Below are 23,981 nucleotides of genomic sequence, written 5' to 3'. Positions count from 1 at the left end.
CCCGAGAGACAGACACACGTGGCAGTCGGCAGAGATCTCGCAACCGGTCTTTGAAGGTGACTTCACTAGTCCTGTGAATCACCTGGATAGTAATCAGTAAGAAAACAAAAACTATAGACGTGAAAAGTCTGAAACAAAAAACAGAAGATGCTGGAAGGAAAGATACGAGAAGGACAGTTGACCAGGCATTCAGCATTTAACATTGAATTCAACCATTTCAGAAAATTACCCTTTTCCAGTTTACATTGGAACTGGCCAGTCATCAACCTTGAAGTATTAACTCTCTCCATAGCTGCGGCATGACCTGTTGAGCATTTCCCAACTCCTGTTTTTATTTCATGCATGCGGCATTTGCAGTGTTTTACTTCTCCTGTGTTTAATTCACAGTTCCAGGATTTATTCTTCTTTCACATCCCGTGTTATTATTTGTCCCCCTCTATTTACCCCCAGCTGTGACTAACAACGCATCACCGCCCTCTTTCAGCCAGCACTGCCACCACTTGCGGCATTCAGTCTCTCTCGGTCTCGCCCTAACACAGATATTCCCACTCCTCCCTGCAGCTTAAGCCATACTTGAGTTTGAGGTTTTCTCGGCTCTGATGAAAGGTCAATGGCCTGAAGATTAAGTTTCTCTCTGCACAGATATTGCCCAACCTGCTAAGTATTTCCAACGTTCTCTGTTTTTATTTATCCACTGGAATAAGTCCGTTAGGGATGTCAGAGTGCAACTGTTGATCACGTTTGGTTGAGCTTTGGGCTTCTGTAATATTCCAGTACAGAAGGTGATCATTCAGGCCATCTCTTCAATGACAGCTCCTCACAGACCAATCCCGACAGTCCCATTCTCCCGCACTTTCTTCAGAGCTCTGCAACTTATGCCCTCTCAAGTGCCCGTCCAATTCCCTTTTGAAGTCGCTGACCGTTTCCCCCACCTTTACATCCAACAGACTCCAGTATCTCGTGCTTGAGGCACAGCTCAGTCTACAACTAAAGACTTCAGTGCTAACCCAGAATGTTGCCTAGCCCCATTGCCTTTGCTGTATTCAATCCTCTCAGTTGTTTCTTAACATCACGCGGAGTGAATCAAATTGGCCAAAGGCTGGCTTTATACGGGTGTGGATCTCAGGAGGAAGTATTCTATTGGTGGTGACATGACTTGGGATGTCCCAAGCCTGTGACAGGGCCATATAAATGCACATCTTGTTTCCTCCTTCTGGTGCCTGTTAATATCCAAATGATTCGTGAATTAACTTCCACCGGAAGCACTGCCATCGATTATGCTGCTGAACAGATATTCTTTGTCTGCAAACTGCGCTGGAAACTAAGTGAATGAAAATGACATTCCCCAAGTGAGGAAATGACTCACACTTCCTCCTCTGAATCAAGATTTGTTAAAAGTAAGCGATAAAGCTGTAAGCTAACTGGGTGTCTTCAGTGACCCTGTATCCTGTAAGAACAAGCCCATGTTTTTTTAATACCTTCTCAACTAATCTATGTTCTTAATGCTGACTACAGACAACATGCTTAGAATATGTACACATACGTAAATAGTCTTGAACAAGAAAGCAATACTGACAGCACTTAAATATCAAAATTATTTGGATTGAAACCATTAACTCAGATGTAGAGAAGCTTAATAAAGGAATTATTTTGCAATCAGAAGAATTCATCTAAAAGCAACCTCATTTATTAGTGTGCGGGTAAACCCTTTATTCCTTTTTGTGACTTAGCATCCCAAGTCGTGGTCTGTGTGCCCCACAAGTGCTTGCTTTTTGAGCTCTTTATAGTACACGACAAAACATTCTTGTCCACGCAACAACTAAATTGACTTTCCTTTTCTTTTTGGAGACTTTGTCTTAATTAATGGAGATTACAGTCTGCAAGGAGCTTCAAAATAGCCTGACTAAATTACTTCAAACAATGCAGGGTTCCTGGAAAGACTCGAGCATCGTACTCGGAACGTTACGTACTCCGCACACCATAAAAAGTACTGAGAACTGCCATGTATTGTAAAGAAATACAGGCCTGTTCAATGCATTGCTCATTTTGTGTGATTTAATCATATTACATTGGAGGTAATCTGACTAGTGGGAACTAAAGAATTCTAATAAATAAGGCAGGCGGAACTTGTTGAAGTAACTGTGTGTACGTTTTCTGATACATTGGATGCCAAGTACAAAGTACAATTTAACGGGTACCATGGTAACTTCAGACTTGCAGCCAAAACAACACATCAGGGAGCCGTTTGTTAAATCCTTTGCCTACCTGCAAGCTCCTCTCTGGAAGAGACCAGACGAGGAGAACTATTTCCAGCTTCTATCTTCAAGGATAACCTGTGTATCAGGGGAGAAAAGAGAAAGAAACACAAGGCTTTAGTGAAATCAGTGTAGGCACAGTGATCACAGATAAGAAAACAGAAAATTGTTCAATTTTTCTCTGAGGTCCAAGCAGTAAACTCACTATTTCTCTTAAGTACGTTGATTGCAAAGACATTTGTTGGACTTTGAGACATCAAACAGAAGACTCTCATCAAATCTCAGTAATACCAACCAGAACCAGCGGATTGTTACGAGAACTACAGACATAAACCTGTGGTTTATGATCTATACCACATAAAATTCAGGGTTAAATTATTTATTTTGGATAAGAAGCTATGCATCAAGTTTTTTTTTTGACCAACTTAGAACAGTTGTTTCATTGACTGTATTTCCAGAATCTTTCTCTTTGTAAACTTTGCACATACAAGCAAATTGTTATTGCTTGCTAACGGTATATTCGCTTTTATTATGAGTGGGGCTGGCTGGTCTCTAACAGGGGAGGGAAGAGGCTCAGCATGAGAGTCTGGGAATATCATTTGGGACTGCCATAAGGTGAAATATCTTCTGCAGGTGGATGGCGAACCCTTGGAATTCTCAGCTGCTGAATATAATTAACAGGGGATTGTGCTGATTGGATGCTTCAGTTTACCCTGTAGAAGATTTCTTTGGTTAACTATCAATAATCATCTAATGCAATAATGAGACTGTTGGGTGGCCAATCAGTGTGGGAAGGCAGGACACTCCGAGAGTAGATGTGTTGATTGACTTGTGGTTGGCGGGCAGGTGCTGAGTGGCTGGAGACTGGGGGTGAGGGTGGAGGCTCAACGTCTACAGTATTGGGAAGGCTGGGTGGGAACTCTCAGTGAATGTTGTCCCTTCTCTAACCTGGAGGCTGGATACCCCACACATTCCTGGCCCAAATGAACAGCAAACACAAGACAGGCTTTATTCATCCTGTGCTATACTGAGGACAAGTGCCTCATCAGAAATTCAAATAAAAAAAAATCTGATGAAATATGAAAGTCATCCATAGAAGGCATCAGGCACGGTAGTGTAGCAGTTAGCGTAACGCCTTACAGCGCCAGCGACCCAGGGTCAATTCCGGCCGCTGTCTGTAAGTACGTTCTCCCCGTGTCTGCGTGGGTTTCCTCCGGGTGCTCCGGTTTCCTCTCACATTCCAAAGACGTACGGGTTAGGAAGTTGTGGGCATGCTATGTTGGCGCCGGAAGCGTGGCGACACTTGCGGGCTGCCCCCAGAACACTCTACGCAAGAAGATGCATTTCACTGTGTGCTTCGATGTAAATGTGACTAATAAAGATATCTTCTCTTGGTACGGCAACTGCTCTGTCCAAGACCGCAAGAAATTGCAGGGAATTGTGAACACAGCCCAGTCCATCATGGAAAACAGCCTCCCCTTCATTGACTCTGTCCAATCTTCCTGCTGCTTGGGAAAAGTAGCCAACATAATCAAGGACGCCTCCGACCTGAGTCATCCTCTCTTGCCCTCCCCTTCAGTTGGGCAGAAGATACAAAAGCTTGAGAACATGTACCACCAGGCTCAAGGACAGCTTCTATCCCACTGTTATAAGACTCTTGAATGGACCTCACATATGATAAAGATGAATTCTTGACCTCTCAATCTACCTCATCATGGCTCTTGCACTTTATTTGTCAACCTGCACTGCACTTTCTCTGTAACTGTAACATTATATTCTGCATTTTTTTTTTGTACTACCTCGATATATAGGATAATCCATCTGGATGGCACGCAAACAAAAGCTTTTCACTGTATCTCGGTACACGTGACAGTAATAAACCAATTACCAAAATCAATAATCGACACAAGGTTAGGGAAATTTTGGGTGAACACAACAACTGAGCCAATAATGAGGGTAAAAATGACAAGATTTGATATTGCTTGCTGGGCACGGACAGGCAAATGAAAATCAACAAAAAGCTGCAGATGTTGGAAATCTAAAATTAAAACAGAAAATGCAAGAAATACTTCACGGGTTAGACTGTTTCACGTTAACACTGTTTCTCTGCCCACAGATGCAACCTGACTCGCTGAGTGTTTCGGTTTGTATTCTGGGCAGGCACAGGTGACCATTCTGTTCACACAGGGAGTGAACAACCTTCCTCTCCCTGAAGCCTTTTCGTGTGGGTCATTTTCCCCCTCTGCAGGGATTTACAGGCGGGCAACAACAAATAGGAGAAGATTCCAGCTTCTTTGACCCTTTGCCTCTTCCACCGACCACCTCCCAGCTTCTCGCACCATTCCCACTTCTCCCCCTGCCCCACCTACCTACCTCTCCCCCTCACCCGTATTCACCCATCACCCACCAGCTCATGCTCCTGCCCCTCCCTCCTCCCCACCCCTTTTATTCTGGCTTCTGCCCTCTTTCTTTCCAGTCCTGATGAAGGGTCTCGGCCTGAAACGTCAACTGTTCATTTCCCTCCATAGATGCTGCCTGACCTGCTGACTTCCTCCAACATTTTGTGTGTGTGTTGCAACAAATAGGAGCACTTTTGCTGGATACAAGAGCTATAATTTTTCTGGCTGGGGAAATTCCTTACAATACACAAATGGGCTTTGTGTCCTGATTTTTGCCTGACCTCCTAGAGTCCCGCCAACCCTCTCATTGCCAAGACTTTGTGTGCACCTTTGTTTAAGGACCCTCTGGGTGCTGAGACAATAGAGTGTGGTGGATGCCAGGGTTGTCCCCCTGGCTCACTGAAGGCCTATACCAAGCCTGAGACTCTGCAAGGATTGTCAACTTGGCATCTGAGATGGAGGTAGCTGCCTCCAATGGAAAACATTTACATTCATGCATTGTCTTCCATGACACTGAGATGTGCCATCAATTTACAGTCAATTAAATAGTTGGGTAGTACAACCAATGGAACTGTGAAGGAGTGCAGCAGCCCATTTGTACACAGGAAGATCCAAAAGAGTGACAATGAGCCAATCGGTGGGTTCTTCAGTGAATGTTGGGTGAAAGACAAAATCTGGCCAGTGCATGGAGGAAAAATCCATTGCTCTTCTTCAAGATGAGATAAGGTTCTTGATTGGTAAGCGGGTTAAGGGTTACGGGGAGAAGGTGGGCAAATGAGGTTGAGAGAAAAAAAATCAGCCATGATTGAATAGCAGAGCAGAATCGATGGGCTGAATGGCCTAATTCTGCTCCTTTCTCTCAAGGTCTTCTGGAATAAGCACCTCATAAAGTCATACAGCACAAAACATGCCCTTTGGCCCACCGTGTTACATCACAGCTTGGTACGGCAACTGCTTGGCCCAAGACTGCAAGAAATTGCAGAGAGATGTGAACACAGCCCAGCCTATCACGAGAACCAGCCTCGCCTCCATTGACTCCGTCTACACTCCCACTGCCTCGGGAAAGCAGCCGACATAACCAAGAATCCCTCTCACCTGGACATTCTCTCTACTCTGCCTCCCATCGGGCAGAAGATACAAAAGCTTGAGAATACATACCACCAGGCTCAAGGATAATTCTATCCCACTGTTCTAAGACTCTTGAATGGACCTCTTATATGATAAAGATGAACTCTCGATCTCTCAATCTACCTCGTCATGGCCCTTGCATTTTATTTGTCGACCTGCACTGCACTTTCTCTGTAACTGTGAGGTAATGTTGTAGCTCTATAAAACTCTGGTTAGACCACACTTGGCGTACTGTGTTCAGTTCTGATCGCCTCATTATCGGAAGGATGTGGAAGCTTCAGAGAGGGTGTAGAGGAGATTTACCAGGATGCTGCCTGGATTGGAGAGCATGTCTTATGAGGATAGGTTGAGTCAGCTAGAGCTTTTCTCTTTGGAGAGAAGGAGGATGAGATGTGACTTGATAGAGGTGTACGAGTTGATAAGAGGCATAGATCGAGTGGACAGTCAGAGACTTTTTCCCAGGGCGACGATGGCTAACATGAGGGGGTGTAAGTTTATTGGAGGAAGGTATGAGGGGATGTCAGAGGTAAGTTTTCTTTTTACGCAGAGAGTGGTGGGTGTGTGGAACGCACTGCCGGCAGAGGTGGTGGAGGCAGATACATTAGGGACATTAAACAGACTCTTAGATAAACACATGAATGATAGAAGAATGGAGGGCTACGTGGGAGGGAAGGGTGAGACAGATCTTAGAGCAGGATAAAATGTCAGCACAACATCGTGGGCCGAAGGGCCTGTCCTGTGCTGTAGTGTTCCATGTTCTGTGTAACACTATATTCTGTGTTCTGTTTTGTTTTCCTTTTGCACTACTTCAATGTACTTATGTATGGAATGATCTGCCTGGACGGCACGCAAAACAAAAGCTTTTCACCGTATCTCGGCACATGTGACAACAATAAACCAATTAACCATCAAGTCCGATCTATAATTTTGGGTCTAAAAGGGTTAACCAAATCCAACCTATCCCCAGCTAATTCCTATAACAAACAAAAACAGATAAGAGCAAAAAGGAGAGATGTTAGTATTCCAGGCTCTAACTTTTCCTGACGTTCTCTGGCTCTGTATTCCCAGGATGTTCAGTTTACATTTCACGCTTGCAGTACTCCCTTTCCATTTAACGCTGGTCTCGGTTGGTTGGACAGGCTTGTTAAAATCTCTCTTTGCAAGGGAAAGGATTGGAGCCAAATTTTAAAACCATAATGGTGTGCTGGCAGTTCTGGAAAATGGGTATTAACATGGCAAAACATGAAGGGGGAGAAATAAGCAATGACAAAGAAAAGAGAAGCAGTTTATCGTCGAAATCATAAAAACCAGTTGTGACAGGCTGCCTTTGAATCTGGAAGTTGCTTACAATGTGGTGTTCTGGTTTATATCATCCCAGACCCTTAAAAACGTCAGAATTAGATCCTCTCTCGAGCTTTTTGGTTTATGGATTAGGAAAAGAAAGGTTTACGTTGTGTTTACACAATTACTTGAGCACAGGCATTGGCCATTCCTTCCCCCTGCTCCATTTTGATGGTCGACACCAGTCACAGTTTCTTTCCATTCTTTGAATCTCTTGTGGTTACCTAACCTCCCCTTCAATAAATCAGTGTTATTCAACACTTCCACATCCTATTCCCTATTCTAATCACTTCCTCAGTGAAAGGATTTCCACCAAATTCCTTGTTGGATTTATGAGTGATCACCTCATATTTATCATCCCAAAACTTTGGATTTCGTCCAACAGTGGAAACATCTTCACTACATGACTCCTTCCAAATGATGGCCTTCATTGAGTCACCTTTGAGCCGTCCATCTTCTACAGGTTACAGAGGACAACCAGCCCTTCATCCCAACCAGTCCATGCTCCACTCCAGCTTCCTCCCGTCTTTCCTCATCTAAATCAGTGCATGGGAAAACTCCACCCTCCAACATCATTCCAGGTTGTGTAACCTCTCGCTTTGGCATGCACCCAAGGGAACTCTACCTGCACCTCCTCCAGGGACTCAAGATGCTCTAATCTGCTTCTCTTCTTGTCAAGACCAATGCCCTAGAGTCAGAGAGTAATACGGAATGCAGACAGGCCCTTCGGCCCAACTGGCCCATGCCAACCAAGGTTTGCCTCAAGCCACTCCTGGTTTGGTTGTCAATCATCTTAGAACTGTACCTTCTGGTTATTGGCACTTCTGGGGAAAAGAGCTTCTATTAGCGTGCTATGGGTCCAAAACCCTTGAGGGTTTAAACACCGCTATCAAATCATACCTGAAAAGGCATCATCACAGTGATGCAATTAGTCCAGCTGCTGCCTCACAGCACCAGAGACCTGGGTTCGATCCTGACCTCGAGTCCTGTCTACGTGGAGTTTGCATGTTCTCCCTGTGACCACATGAGTTTCCCGAGTGCTCCAGTTTCTTCCCACATCCCAAAGACATACAGGTTGGTAGGTGAATTGGCCGCTGTAAATTGCCCCTAGTAGGTGAGTGGTAGAATCTGGGGCGAGTTAATGGGAATGTGGGCTGAATTTAAACAATGGGATTGATATATGATCAGTGTAAATGGGCAGTTGATGGTTGGTATGGTCTCAGTGGGCTGAAGGGCCTGTTTCTGTGCTGTATATCTCCATGAGGAAACCTTCAACTTTTGCATCTCTCCTCGTGACTGTAATCCCTCTCCCCAGCGCCATCCCCAAGTTACCCCTTTCACACTCATTACACAGTTCAAACTTAAGGAGCAGATAGTTCGTTTTAATTAAAACCTCTGTGGAAAAACTGCGGACACGAGTCAACTAATTTCACAATGCCAGCAGGCACATTTGCTGAAAACATTATTGGCTCCCACTGCATTCCAACAAAACCAAGTGGAAACTATCAAGACTACCAAACAAACTGCTTGACTTGGAACCAAGAGAGGTCGGTTATATCAGGTGCTGGATTATGTTACGTCAGAGAATAATTAGGGGCCTCTGTGTTCTGTACTTGAAAATTTCATCTTACAAGACGCTACCGTGAGCCTAAACCCATCTGATTCAACAACTTGCTTCAGGGAGGGAAGTCTGCCTGGTCTGGTGACTCCAGACCCATCAACAGGGATGACTCTCAACACCGTCCAAAATGGCCTTGAGAACGACTGAGTTATTTCAAAGTTGAACATGGCTCACATCTTCTCAAGGGCAATTCGGCATGAGCAGTAAATGCTGGTTTTGTCAGCCTTGCCCACATCCCAACAAATCAATAAATAAAGCACAATTAAACAAAACAGTAAACGATGGAAATACTCCACAGGGTCAGGCAGCAGCTATGGAGAGAGAAACAGAGTTAATGTTTCAGGTTAATAGCCTTTTGCTGAATGCCTTCCCAACATTTTTCAGCCTTATTTCAGATTTCCAGCATCCGCTACACTTGGCTTTGAGCCAGCAAGTTAAACATGCCGCCTTTCAATGTTGGGTTTGGAGCTGGTCCAAGGGCTCTCACTATTTTAGGGGGAGTTTCAGTTTTTGGTGCCAGTGACCAGGGACAGGAAACATTTGCTCTGAATGGTTTCCCTAATCTGCGCTGCGACTTTAAAGAGGGAAGCGGGAAGCACTGCCAGGGATGTGCCTGAATCTCCCTTCTGTTCTTCCTCTGCACAGCCTCTGTTGTCTGCATCTGTGTAAACAGTGGAGGCTTCAAAACTTCTCACAGGACTATTCAATGGCAGCAACTCACTCTGAATACTGATGTCAACCGGATTCCACTCATAGCTGTTGCTGCAGACACGTATCAATTATCTGCACCACGTAAAGCAAAACAGAACAACTATTTAAAACTGCAGCTGATACTTTTATTCTTGCTTTGATTTTTAGCCTCTTGGGTGGAATGGAGAACTAAAATATTATGCTAAAGTGGAACTGAAAGGAATTAAGCTCACCTCTTCCCAGACCCCCGCAGGGCTACGGTGCTCGGCTTTAATCTGTCACGCACAGGAGCTGTGTTCAGGAGTGCTTGGGGTTAGAATGGGACATGGAAACACTCACTAACTTTAGGTCAAGGTAAATGTCCATAGCATTATCAAGGTTTCATTGAGAGAGAACAGTGCAGCTAAGGAAGAATGAGTTGAAAACAATCAGCTTAAACTGATTGGTACTTTGCTCAAATCAAATTTTATTTAGTGATGCAGTTGTTTAACCTGTACTTCCTTTTAGAATAACATGGTCTTGGTATTGGCATTGGTTTAGTATTGTCATTTGTACCGAGGTACAGTGAAAAACTTGTCTTGCATATTGATTGTACAGGTCAATTCATTACACAGTGCAGTTACATTGAGTTAGTACAGAGTGCATTGCTGTAGTACAGGTAAAAACAATAACAGTACAGAGTAAAATGTCACAGCTACAGAGAAAGTGCAGTGCAATAAGGTGCAAGGTCACAACAAGGTAGATCGTGAGGTCAGAGTCCATCTCATCATATAAGGGAACCGTTCAATAGCCTTATCACAGTGGGGTAGAAGCTGTCCTTGAGCCTGGTGGTACGTGCCCTCAGGCTTCTGTATCTTCTGCCTGATGGAAGAGGGGAGAAGAGAGAATGACCCAGGTGGGTGGGGTCTTTGATTATGCCGGCTGCTTCGCCAAGGCAGCGAGAGGTAAAGACGGAGTCCAAGGAGGGGAGGCCGGTTTCCGTGATGCGCTGGGCTGGGGCCAAGGGCATTTGTTTCCCCAGTTCAGTTCTGTTCCCCTGAAGGTTTGGATTGTTTGCCAGGACACAGTTCCAGTCCTCCTTGGGTAAAGGGTCTGCAGATGTAGAATGAGGAAATCCAATACCTTGGGCCCATTCCAGTGTTCAGTGACATCATGGCTGATAGGTTACCTAACCTTGTTAATTTGCAATTAGGGCAGTGACCTGGCACTGGATTGATTGGGATTTTGGTGGGGGTAGAGATGGAAGGATGAATTTCCATTTCTGGCACTGCACAGAATGGAGCTGCTGGCATTCGGTGGAGGGAGGGAGGGTTGTCATGGTGTGAGTGCTGAGCAATTGCTGCCAGGTGGGATGGTTGAGGTTTGAGGGTGAACGGTTTTGCTTGTGGAAAGATCAGATGCATCGAGTCTGGCTTTGGAGTCATTCAGAAGAGAAAGGGTGGATTTATTTTGACCAGAGAGTGTGTGAATCTTGTGCTTTTGGTTCAATGGTGTTAGCCCTGGTGACTCTCTACTACCTCCGGTATTACTTCTTCTTATGCTCAGGGGACTAAAACTTTATTCTAGATTAGACCACACTAACATCCTGTACAAGTACAAAATTTTTAAACTCCAGCCCCCTTGCAAAGAAGGCCAAGATGTTGTTTGATTTGTACACATGTATCCCTTGACTGTCTTAATATCCTTGGATTTGCTTTGAATGGAATGACTGCACTCCTGGGTAGAGAATTCCAAAGATTTGCCATATAGGAATTTCTCCTCATTTCCATCCCACAAGGCCTACCACTTATTTTGAGACCATGACCCATCCTTAACCAGGGCAACATTCTCCCTCCATCTACCTTGTGGAGCCTTCGAAAAGTTTTACAACTTTCAATGAGGTCACCTCTCGTTCTTCTAGAGAACAGAAGCCACACCATACAACTGACTTACTGTCCCAAGAACCAGCATGGTGAATGTTTCTAACATTCGCTCTCTGGCAACTGCATTTTTTTTTAAAGAAAGGAGACTAAAATTGTACATAATACTCCAGTTGTGGTCTCCAAAAGGCATTACATAATTGCAGTAAGGTATCTTTACTCTTGTACTGAAATCTTTATAAGATATCTTTATTAGTCACATGTACATCGAAACACACAGTGAAAAACATCTTTTGAGTAGAGTGTTCTGGGGGCAGCCCTCAAGTGTCACCACACTTCTGGCGCTAACAAAGCATGCCTGCAGCTTCCTAACCAGTACGTCTTTGGAATGTGGGAGGAAACCGGAGCACCCGGAGGAAACCCACGCAGACACGGGGAGAATGTACAAACTCCTTAAAGACAGTGGCCGGAATTGAGACCGGGTCGCTGGTGCTGTAATAGCATTACGCTAACCGCTACACTAAAGGCCAACATACCATCCTCCCACTGCACACGCGTGCTGGCTTTCAGTGACTTGTGCCTGAGGACACATGGGTGCCTTTGAACATCAACAATCCCCAACCCTTACCACTTGAAATGCTGAGTTTTGATTTCCAAGCACTGTATCCCAGTTACGGCAGTTAAACATTGTTGTAGTCAGTGTCATGTGAACATAAGAACATCAGAAAATAGGAGCAGGGGTAGGCTACTCTGCTCTTCAAGCTTGCCCCACCGTTCAATGTGATTGATCATGGATGATCTGCCCCAGGGCTCATCCCTTCTCCTGTGCCAGTTCCCCATCACCCTCAATTCCCTGATCTTCCAAAAATTGATTTAAATATCCCCAGTGATCTCGCCTCCACAATCCTCCAGAATTCGAGATTCACCATTGTCCATGAGAAAAAATTCCTACACACCTCAGCTTAGATAACCACCCCTTAATCTAGTAACTAAGTCTTCCTGTTGTCATGCTCCCTCAGGATCGTATATTTCAATAAGATCACCCCTCATTCTTCTCTGTTTCAAAGAATGTAGGCCTAATTTTTTTTAGCTTGTGATGGCACCGTTTTTGGTATGGCTGATAGTCTTTAGATATGCAGGATTAGGAACTCATGGAGTGTATGTGTGTTGGTGAAATATTCCTGAGTTTGCGTCAGTGTATGAAATGGAACAGGGCCAAAGCCAAAACTTGGACAGCGGTGACTAGGAAAACAACAGTGCTTGAAGGGGGTCCCCCACACAGACCGGTTCGATAAACACTGCCCAAAACCAGTAACATAACCTTTTTCCTGGTAGAGATCCTCATTAAGAAGCAGCTAACTGTGATTTTTCACCAAACATATTAAACTATCGAATGCAATAACAAGTCTAAGATTCTCTACTGGGAAAGAATTTCATAATCTTGTTTCAATAGGAGTTGAGTCACTTCAGGGTCCAGTTCAATTATCAAACATTAATGGTGACAATAAATCACAGTGATCCCAACTTACATTAAACATCAGGCTTTGCCAAGAATTGCATGCTGATTCAAATTAGACACAAGTGCCATAGTTAATCAAACACATATTTAATATTTACTACAGTACAATACTAATTGTTTAAAAAAAAACACAAATTGTTGGCCAGCTTTTTCCAAGAAAATCCCCTGAAGTTGTAATGTTTTTATGACAGAGGCTGTTGATGCTTTATACAGGAAGGAAGCTACGGAAAAAGTCTTTGACAATAGGTCATGTGAGCACCAACATTTGTGGAATCAGATCAATTCTAGCTTTAATCCAACTTTCTCTCTGAAATTTGACTGTGAAAGCGACTTCACAAATGGACCAATATGACAAGAACATTTCAGTGGAAGCAAATTCAGAAGAATCTCAAAGTCATAGAGTCACAGGGCACAGTTCTTTGGCACACCATGTCCACGTTGACTATCTATTACCATCCGGACTAATCCCATTCACCAGCTCTTGGTTTGTAGACTTCTATGTCTCCTAACCTTCAGTGGTCCATGTGCCAAGCTCCCTAAACTGTGGCATGGGCTATAGGTGTCATCTTTGACCACTCCTCCCCCCTCACTAATCCGAATCCTCCCCACCACCACACCATTTGTGTGTGAACGGAGACACAAGGAATTCTGCAGATGCTGGAATCTGAAGGCAAACACAAAAGGTGCTGGAGGAGCTCAGCAGGTCAGGCAGCATCCATTGAGGGAAATAAAGAGTCGACGTTTCGGGCCGAGACCCTTCATCAGGACCGGAAAGGAAGAGGGCAGAAGCCAGGGTAAGAAGGTGCGGGGAGGGGGAGGAGCACACGCAATTCAGGTGATAGGTGAGTCCAGGTGAGAGGGGGGAAGGTAGGTGGGGGAGGGGAGAAGATGTAATAAGCTGAGAGGAGATAGGTAAAGGGCTGAAGAAGAAGAAATCTGGTAGGAGACGGCAGTGGACCATGGAATAAACAATGGAGGGGGGGAGGAGAGGAGATAGAATGTGTGGGTGTGGAAGAGGAGAGGGAATGTGCTTTTGACACTGTGGAATACAAAAACTAAATAGGTATGATATTTTTACCTTTTAAACCTGCCATAAACGTTACTGGATATTTGCGACTGATGAAGGAATCCATAGAGTCATAAAGCAGAGAAAGAAGCCCTTTGGCCCACATCAACCACCCTTTTACACTAATCCTGAACTGATCCCATTTAGTTCTTCCCCACATTGCCATCAACCCTCCCCAGATTCCAACGCTCACCTCTACACAAGAGGCAATTTGCAGAGGCCAATTCATGTACCAACCTGCGTGTCGTTGGGATGTGGGAAGAAACAAGAGTGCCCAGAGGAAACCCACATGGTCACAGGGAGAACCTGTAAACTCCAGGATGTTGCCAGGATTGGAGAGCATGTCTTATGAGGATAGGTTGAGCGAGCTAGGGCTTTTCTCTTTGAAGAGGAGGAGGATGAGAGGTGACTTGATAGAGGTGTACAAGATGATAAGAGGCATAGATCGAGTGGACAGTCAGAGACTTTTTCCCAGGGTGACAATGGCTAACATGAGGGGGCATAATTTTAAGGTGATTGGAGGAAAGTACAAGGCGGATGTCAGAGGCATGTTTTTTTTTACACAGAGAGTGGTGGGTGCGTGGAACACACTTCTGGCAGAGGTTGTGGGGGCAGATACATTAGGGACATATAACAGACTCTTAGATAGGCACATGAATGATAGAGAAATGGAGGGCTATGTGGGAGGGAAGGGTTAGATAGATTTTAGAGCAGGATAAAGTGTCGTCACAACATTGTGGGCCAAAGGGCCTGTACTGTGCTGTAATGTTCTGCGTACTCTGCACAGACAGCACCAGAGGTCAGGATTGAACCTGAGTCTCTGGAGATGTGAGGCAGCAGCCCTACTAGCTGTGCCACTGTGCTGCTCACAGCATTCTCTTCAATATCCCCAAACATGATAAAACTGATGGCTCTGACTGTTCATGGTGGGGCTTCACCGGCTGGCAGAGCCATCCTGTGAGAGCAGCCAGCTGCCAGCTCTGAGGCAGCCCCCATGTTGCGTTGGGCCACACTGACCACTGGTAGCTGGGATCCCCCCTGGAGGCTGCACCAGGGCAAGACTGGGAGAAACATCCTTGCCCACGGACAAGGACTGGCTGCCTTTAAAGACAATTTAAAAGAAAGGTTTTGCATTGGATTTGTCAGTAGCATCTGGGCAGCTGATGCTGAGCGGCCATTTTAACTCCACTTCCAAAGGAGCACTCTCTTCTACAAAGCAGTCGCTATTTATCATGCAGAAGAATGCTTTACAAGGTCCAAGTTATGACTCTGCTTGTTGAGCCAAACTGCCTGTTTATCCTTTCACAATCTGGATCATATAAGTCTGACATATAGGCACTGGAACCGAGAAATTAATCCCTGGTCAGTAGTGTTAATGATGCTATGGAGGAGATTAGTGCTACTGTGGACCTGATCCCACAAATGCTGCTGCATTAGAATGCAGAACAGTACAGCACAGGACAGGCCCTTCGGCCCACGAAGTTGTGCCAAACTAATTAAACTAAGAAGATAAGATATCTTTATTGGTCACATGTACATTGAAACACACAGTGAAATGCATCTTTTGCGTAGAGTGTTCTGGGGGCAGCCCGCAAGTGTCGCCATGCTTCCAGTGCCAACATAGCATGCCCACAACTTCCTAACCCGAACGTCTTTGGAATGTGGGAGGAAACCGGAGCACCCGGAAGAAACCCACGCAGATACGGGGAGAACGTACAAACTCCTTACAGACAGTGGCCAAAATTGAACCTGGGTCACTGGCACTGTAATAGTGTTACGCTAACCGCTATGCCTAACTAATCCCTTCTGCCTACACAATGTCCATATCCCTCTATTCTCTGCACATTCATGTGCCCATCTAAGAGTCTCCTAAATGCCTCTATTATATTTGACATACATGGCAGCGCATTCCAGGCACCCACCACTCTGTGTGAAAAAAAAACTTGCCCCGCGCATCTCCTTTGAACTTGCACCCTCTCACCTTAAATGCACACCCTCTAGTATTAGACACTTCGACCGTGGGAAAAAGATGCCGGCTGTCTATACCTCTCAGAATCTTATAAACTTCTATCGGGTCTCCCCTCAGCCTCCACCGCTCCAGAGAAAACAACCCCAGTTTGTCCAACCTCTCCTTATAGCACATGCCCTCTAATTCAGGCAGCATCCTTCTGCACCTTCCCCAGAGCCACCACATCCTTCCAACTAACAATGTATGACATCATTGACTGTTGTGATTTTATGTCCCGGTATTGCCCACCAGTGGAATGACTTTCAGAGACAGTGGACAGCAGGCTGACACAAATGTAAAGAGTGGTTCGTGTTCTGATGAATATTCAGGCTTTAGTACAGTTGAATCATGTCCTTTGAAACAATTTGAATTATACTGTATTTGACTTTTGCTTATCCTTGTTCCAGACACTATGATTAACAAGGAACCAGTTGCAATGTCAACGAAAACCAGACAAGACATGTGGAGATGAGATCCTCTTGTGCTTCAGCCTGGGTTTGCTCTTTGCTTTACTCTCCCCTTGCAGAAGGCTGTTGATAGAGTCACAGGGCAACACAGCATGGATACAGGCCCTTCGGCCCAACTAGTCCATGCCGACCACGGTGCCCACCCAGCTCGTCCCAGTTTCCTGCGTTCAGCCCACATCCCTCTCAGCTCCATACCTCCGTGTACTTCTTAAATGATACCATTGTACCTGCCTCAACCACTTCCTCTGGCATCTCATTCCATTTACTCACCCTCTGCTTGAAAAAGTTGCCCCTCAGGTTTCCTTTAAATCTTTCCCCTCTCACTTTAAACCTACGTCCTCCAGTTTTGGACTCCCCTACCCCGGGGAAAAGACTGTTACCGTCCACCTTATCTGCGCCTCTCGTAATTTTAAACACTTCTATAAGGTCGCCCCCCATTATCCTACATTCCAAGGAATAAAGACCTAGCCAGACCAACCTTTCCCGAAAACTCAGGCCTTCTAGTCCTGGCGACATCCTCATAAATCCTCGTGTACCCAATTGTCAAAGTCAGCTGGCTAGCATCACCCGTTTTGCTGTTTAAATTCGAGACAATGTCTTAATATGGCTCCTTTAAAAATAAACCCTTGTCTATTAAATTCAAACTAAATAAACACCAGCACTGACATGATTATGTAGAAGTGTTGGGATAATTCTAGGTTTGAAACAGATTTTGGCTCTGCTATTAACTCTATGCAGTGGGAGAGTAGGGCCAAGGGATGGTGGTGTTGGTAATGAGTGCTGTGCTGATGGACTGATGGAGGGGTGTGTGAGGGGAAGGTGTCCTCAGAAGGTGTTGGCTTGAGACCTAGGCCATTGTAACCCCCGTGCTTCACTGTAGGGAGTCTGGTCTGGGTCCAGCAACAATCACTCTCGCTCCTCCAAGCCTACCAGCAAACCCTCAATTTAGCTGTGTCTCCTGATCGCGATCTGTCAGTGGCCAAGTCTGGTGCTCAGTATTACTGCTGCCATTCGCAGTTCCAGTCACAGGGTCATGGAATCACACAGCATGGAAGCAGGCCCTTCAGCCCACTGAGTCCATACTGGGCATCAAGCACCAAACTATTAAACAGCGACAACGGCCTAAAGATTCTGAAAACCCAATAGATAAAATGGTGCAAAGCATGAGTGAGTCAGGTAAACAGTTGGCAGCAGTTATATTGGTCAGCTAATGGTCCTTTCCCGAAATGACGAAGAGGCTTAAAATTGGGCCTACAGTTTTGAATTACTGAAGCATAACGGAAAATGAGGGAAGTCACCCATGATATAAATATTAATCCCTTCTACCTGGTCTATAATTTTAATCTGAAATTGTTTTCTCCTTCCCTACAAGAAAGTTGACGTTCAAGAGCGTTATCAATAACACCATGTGATGAATGGCAAGAAACTCAACAAGACCAACCTCCTAAATCGTGGCTATGAAAGGAGGTCTGAAGCTGGGAATCTGCAGTGAGTGACTTGCTTCTTGACATAGCAGAGCCTTCCCACCTTCTACAAGTCACAAGTCAACGAGTGTAATGGAATACTCTTGACTTGCCTCGATGAGTGCCAACGCAACAACATTCCAAAGAGGTTTGACACCAACCAGGTCAAAGCAGCTCGCTGGACTAATAACCAATCTCCCATCTTGAACACTCACTCCTTCCGCCACCAGGTTCAAGAACAGCTACTTCCCTTCAACCTTTCAGTTCTTGAACCAACCGACAAAACCCTAGTCACCACTACAGCTTAGCAACACTATGACCACTTTGCACTAAAATGGACATTTTTTATGTTCTAATTGTGTTTCTTTGTAAAAATTTTGTATAACTTATGTTTAATTTATGTTTTTCTTGTGAATGCTGCTTATATCTGATGCTATGTGCCTGTGATGCTGCTGCAAGCAAGTTTTCCATTGCACCTGTGCACACATGGCAATAAAATCAACTTTGCTTTTGACCAGTGTAGCTTAAGTGTTTGCCATTTACAAAATACTCTACAATTACTCACCTAAATTAATCCCACAGCACCCCCCAAACCTTTGACCTCTATTTAAGAACGACAATCTACCTCATCATGGCCCTTGCACTATATTTGTCTATCTGCGCTGCACTTTGTAGCTGCTACAGTATATTCTGCGTTCTGTTCTCTTTTTACTACCCCAATGTACTTATGAATGGCACGATCTCCCTGTGTGGCAAGCAAACAAAAGTTTTTCACTGCATCTCGGTACAAGTGACAAAAATAATAAACCAACCAACCAAATACACGTGAACACTGCCACTGGGAGGCTCCCCTCCAAATAACAGTGTCCTTTATTGCAAATATATCGCCTGCTCTAAATCCTGAAACTCCCTCCTTAATAGCTTTATGGGAGTGCCTTCCCCAAACATATTGCCGCAATTCAAGATGGCAGCTCACCACCACCTTCTCAGGGAAATTGGGGATGGGGAAATAAATGCTGGGAATATCCATATCCTGTGTGTAAATAATAAAGCAACAGGGGAACGGAATTTAAATCTCAGCTATGCAAATTCCATTCTCTCGTCCCACGGAAACATTCTACAATGCTTGGTTCAAATTCTGGGTGCGTGGAAAATGAGAGAAACAAAGGACTGCAGATTCTGGAATCCAGATGAAAAACATGATGGTGCTTGAGGAACTCAGCAGGCCAGGCAGCATCTGTGGAGAAAAGCAGGCGGTCAGCGTTTTCCACAGATGCTGCCTGGCCTACTGAGTTCCTCCAGCATCATCGTGTTTTTCACGTGTAAAATGACCTCTCTTGAAATAGAAGCCCTTTAAACTGGACCAGTCATCCTTTCTATTGAAATCGATTGGCATTTAATTAGGGAGGGATGGACCCTCGTTGACTGATTTGATAATCACCTGTGTGACACCATCGGCAAAGACAATCCAGCCTCAGACTGCACACAAGCCAGGAAAAGAACAGACAAAGTGTGCAGCTACAAAAAGTGGTATGTTCAACCAGAACAGTTGGATTAAACAGTGGTTCACAGATTACACATCTGAGAAAAATGCAATGATAGGCTCTGTGGTAAACCTCCTGAATTACAGAGGCAGGCCTGGACTTCTCTGAGCTAATGTTTGCTGCAGTCTCTACAACATTTCCCTTTCAGTGATCCTTGAACCCATTCCAGCTGACTGCAAAACATGTGAAGTGTATCAAAATGTACCAATAATGGGGTTCATTCCTCCAGTTAGCAGATCAGCGGCCTGTCCATCAGTTAATCGCAAAGAGTTTTAATCCTAACAGCCACAACAAGATTGGTAGCACTCTGAGATAGAAGGCTGTGGGTTCAAGTCTCAGTCCAGACATTTGAGCATAATGTTTCGGCTGCACCTTTCCTTGTTTGTGGGAACTCACTGTTTGATCTCAGTACACTGTTAACCTGAGTGCACTCTGCTTTTCCCGATGTTTCAGTCAAACATCAGGAAAAGCAAAGTGCACTCAGGTTAACAGTGGACATAAAGTCTAGTCAGAGGAGTGGCTAGTGGCACTGAGCCCCAGGGAATATGAAGCAAGAAGCCCCAGAAAGATGAATGCTATACATGTACATTGAAAGAAAATCAATTGTTTTGGATGCTTAAAAGAAACTGATAAAAGGCTTCTGTCCAATAAAATCCAGTGGATTTTCCTTTACCCCAAGTCTTTTGAAGCTCCTGTACATTATAGGAAGGATGTGGAAGCTTTAGGGAGGGTGCAGAGGAGATTTACCAGGATGCTGCCTGGATTGGAGAGCATATCTTGTGAGGATAGGTTGAGTGAGCTCGGGCTTTTCTCTTTGGAGAGAAGGAGGATGAGAAGTGACTTGATAGAGGTGTACAAGATGATGGGAAGCATAGATCGAGTGGACAGTCAGAGACTTTTTCCCAGGGCAACAATGGCTAACATGAGGGGGCATAATTTTAAGGTGATTGGAGGAAGGTATAAGGGGGATGTCAGGGGTAAGTTTTTTTTTACAGAGTGGTAGGTGCGTGGAACACACTGCCAGCAGAGGTTGTGGGGGCAGATACATTAGGGACGTTTTAGAGACTCTTAGGTAGACACATGAATGATAGAAAAATAGGGGGCTATGTGGGAGGGAAGGGTTAGATAGATCTTAGAGCAGGATAAAATGTCGGCACAACATTGTGGGCTGAAGGGCCTGTACTGTGCTGTAGTGTTCGATGTTCTGTGTTCTATGTTCTATTACTTAATCTCTGGTTTCAATTGTCTGACAAATACTTCAACTACAGAAGGCTGTGGGAGGAGGGAACTGAACCCATGCAATCAAACCCATAGAGTTAGAGTCATAAAGTTATACAGCAGGGAAAGAGACTCTTCAGCCCAACTCGTCCATACTGACCAAGTTGTCTACTTGACAATTTTCTCGTCCTTGGCCCATATCCCTCTAAACCAGGAACGCTCCAAGGATGGTGGCAAAAATCCAAAAAACCTCTGCTTCAAGGTCAGCAGTCTGTCTCTCTCTCTCTCGGCAGATGCTGCCTGACCTGCTGAGGGTCTCCTGCATTTCCTGCGTTTCTCTCTGATTTCCAGAAACTGTAGAAGTTTTAAATTAAAAGAAACTATCCCAAGCACCCACCAGCAGACAAAGATAAATACTAATTGTGAGGTGTGGCATTTTGGGAATAGAAATGAGGGTATGATTTTCACAGTGAACGGTAAGGCCCTGGGGAGTGTTGTACAACAGAGGGACCTGGGAGAACACGGTTCCCTGAAAGTGGCGTCACAGATAGACAGGGAGGTGAAGGCAGCTTTTGGCACACTGGCCTTCATCAGTCAGGGCATAAGAGTATAGAAGTTGGGACATTATATTGCAGTTGTACAAGACGTTGGTGAGGCCACATTTGGAACATTGTGTTCAGTTTTGGTCACCCTGCTGTAGGAAAGATGCCATTAAACTGGAAAGAGTGCATCTTCGATGTTTCTGGGACGGAATTATGGAGAGACTTTTAGCAGATTGGGCCAATTTTCATTGGAGCACAGGTAATGACTGGTGATCTTATATAAAATCATGAGGGGCACAGATAGGGTGAATGTGCACAGTCTTTTTCCCAGGGTTGGGGAATCAAGAATTAGAGGGCATAGGTTTAAGGTGAGAGGGGAGAGATTTCATAGGAACCTGAGGGGCAAATTTTTCACCCAGAGAATGGTCAATATATGGAATGAGCTGCCAGTGGAAGTGGTTGAGGCAGGTACGTTAACAACATTTAAAAGGTACTTGGACAGGAATACAGATAGGAAAGGTTTAGAGAGATATGGGCCAAATGTGGGCAAATGGGATTAGCTTAGATGGGAATCTTGGTCGGCATGGACCAGTTGGGCTGAAGGGCCTGTTTCTGTGCTGTATGACGAAACTCATATGAACCTCTTCAGTGTCTGACCCATGAGCCATTGTCAGCTCTTCAGTTCCCGGGAGTGAGTTTCAAACTTTCCATCTGGGGACTCAGCTTGAACAATGCTCCCCCTGTCAAACTTGAGCTACCAGGACAGGAAGCACAGGACTCAGAGATCCCAGCACCGCTCCAGGCTGCTAATCTGCTTCACCACTGGGGGAGGGCTACATTGTCCTTCGTCTGCTCAGCTGGATGTAGAAGGCATCATTCAAAAAGCAATGAATTTTCCTAGTCTCTGGGCACTTCCACTGCCCCCAGTAAAAGGATGCAAGTGTCAAGACAAGTAGATGGGGTGGTAAAGAAGGCATATGCTATACTTGTCTTCATCGGTTGGGGCATTGAGTATAAGAGTCAGGAAGACATGTTGCAGCTGTATAAAACTTTGGTTTAGCCTTATTTGGAGTATTGTGTGCAGTTCTGGTTCCCCATTACAGGAAGGATGTGGAGGCTTTGGAGAGGGTGCAGAGGAGGTTCACTAGGATGCTGTCTGGATAGGAGAGTGTTAGCTATAAGGAGAGTTTGTACAGACTTGGACGGTTTTATCTGGAGCGTGGGAGGCTGAGGGGAGACCTGATCTAAGTTTATAAAATTATGAGAGAAACAGATAGGGTAGATATTTAGAGTCTCTTTCTCATGGTAGAGCACAGCTTTAAGGCGAAAAGGGGAAAGTTTAAGGGAGATGTGCAGGGCAATTTTCATTTATTTTACACACAGAGAGTGGTAGGTGTCTGGGACAGGCTGCTAGGGGAGGTGGTGGAAGCAGCCACAATAGTGGCATTTAAGAGGTATTTAGACAGACACGTGAACACGAAGGGAATAGAGGGCAATGGATCAATTGCAGGCAGATGGGATTAGTTTCATTTGACATGGTGTTCGGCACAGGCATGGTGGGCCCAAGGGCCTGTTCCTGTGCTGTACAACGTTCTGTGGCCTATTTTCTCTGTGATACAAGGTTGATTTTCTTATTGTTTTTTTTATGGGATCTTGCTGCCTACAAGCATGCGTCATGCTCCCCTCTATTACTACTGGACGAGACTTTTCCAGTGCACTCCTCTCTTGAACTTGAGGCAATCTGAAACTCTGCCGTCCACGTCCTAATCTGCACCAGGTCTCACTCCCCTTGTTTTCAAGTCTATATCTGACAGTAGGGTTATAGTGGAGAGTTTTAGGGAGAGAGTGTTAGAGCACTGCATCCATAAGATCCAACAAGTCCCGGCAGCTAGGGCTTCTTCATCATCCCCGTGGCCACACAAGGTCATACAGCACAGAAACAGGCCCTTCTGCCCAACCTGTCCATGCCGACCAACTTGCCGACCTGAGCTAGTCCCATTTGCCCGCATTTGGCCCATATCCCTCTATCCTATCCACATACTGTCCAAATACCTTTTACACATTGTAATTGTACCATCCTCGGCCACTTCCTCTGGCAGCTCATTCCGTGTACCCACTGCCCTCTGTGTGAAAATCTTGCCCCTCAGTTCCCCTTGAAATTTTTCCCTTCTTACCTTAAACCTATGGTCTCTAGATCTAGACTCCCCTACCCTGGGAAAAACTCAGTGACCAACCACCTTACCTATGCCCCTCATGATTTTATAAACTTCTATAAGGTCACCCCCCCCCTCCCCCAGCCTATCCAGCCCTTCCTTGTATCTGAAGCCCTTCAGTCCCAGTAACGTCCCTGTGAATCTTTTCTGCAGCCTTTCCAGCTTATTGACAACCTTCCTATAGCTTGGCGACCAGAACTGCACACAATATTCCGAGTGCGGTCTCATCAACGTCTTGTACAGTTGCAACATGACATCCCGACCCAACTCTTGGAGTCAATGCCCTAACTGATGAAGGCAAGTGTGCCAAATGCATTCTTCACCATCCTGTCCACCTGTGTCACCACTTTCAGGGAACTATGTACGAGTACTCCTAGATCCCTCTGTTCTACAGCACTCTCCAGGGCCCTGCCATTTACCTTGTCAGTCCTGCCCTGGTTTAACTTCCCAAAATATAACACTTCACATTTGTCCATGTTAAATTCCATCTTGGCCCAATTTCCCAACTGATCCTCAACTCTGGAGTCCCTCCATAAATCTCATTTCTCTCCTACTTTCAGATGTTCTTCAAATCCTCTTTTTCACCTGCCTTAATATCTTCTTGTTCACTTCAACAACAATTTTTGTTTGATACAGTTCCCAGGATGT

At 45.1% G+C, this 23,981-nt stretch overlaps 1 protein-coding gene across 3 annotated transcripts in view; it reads right to left on the bottom strand.

The window, feature by feature from the left end:
• LOC127582257 (ras-specific guanine nucleotide-releasing factor RalGPS1-like) overlaps positions 1 to 23,981 on the bottom strand; it is a 636,204-nt gene that overhangs the window by 110,908 nt on the left and 501,315 nt on the right. For all 3 annotated transcript variants that reach the window (XM_052037419.1, XM_052037422.1, XM_052037421.1), the window contains one exon: positions 2,266 to 2,333. In XM_052037419.1, coding sequence (XP_051893379.1) covers positions 2,266 to 2,333 — 68 coding nt within the window. The remainder of the gene's footprint in view (positions 1 to 2,265; positions 2,334 to 23,981) is intronic.

Source organism: Pristis pectinata, chromosome 23 (assembly GCF_009764475.1).
Source record: "Pristis pectinata isolate sPriPec2 chromosome 23, sPriPec2.1.pri, whole genome shotgun sequence".
Classification (NCBI taxonomy): domain Eukaryota; kingdom Metazoa; phylum Chordata; class Chondrichthyes; order Rhinopristiformes; family Pristidae; genus Pristis; species Pristis pectinata.
This window is presented reverse-complemented; position numbering and strand designations above follow the sequence as displayed.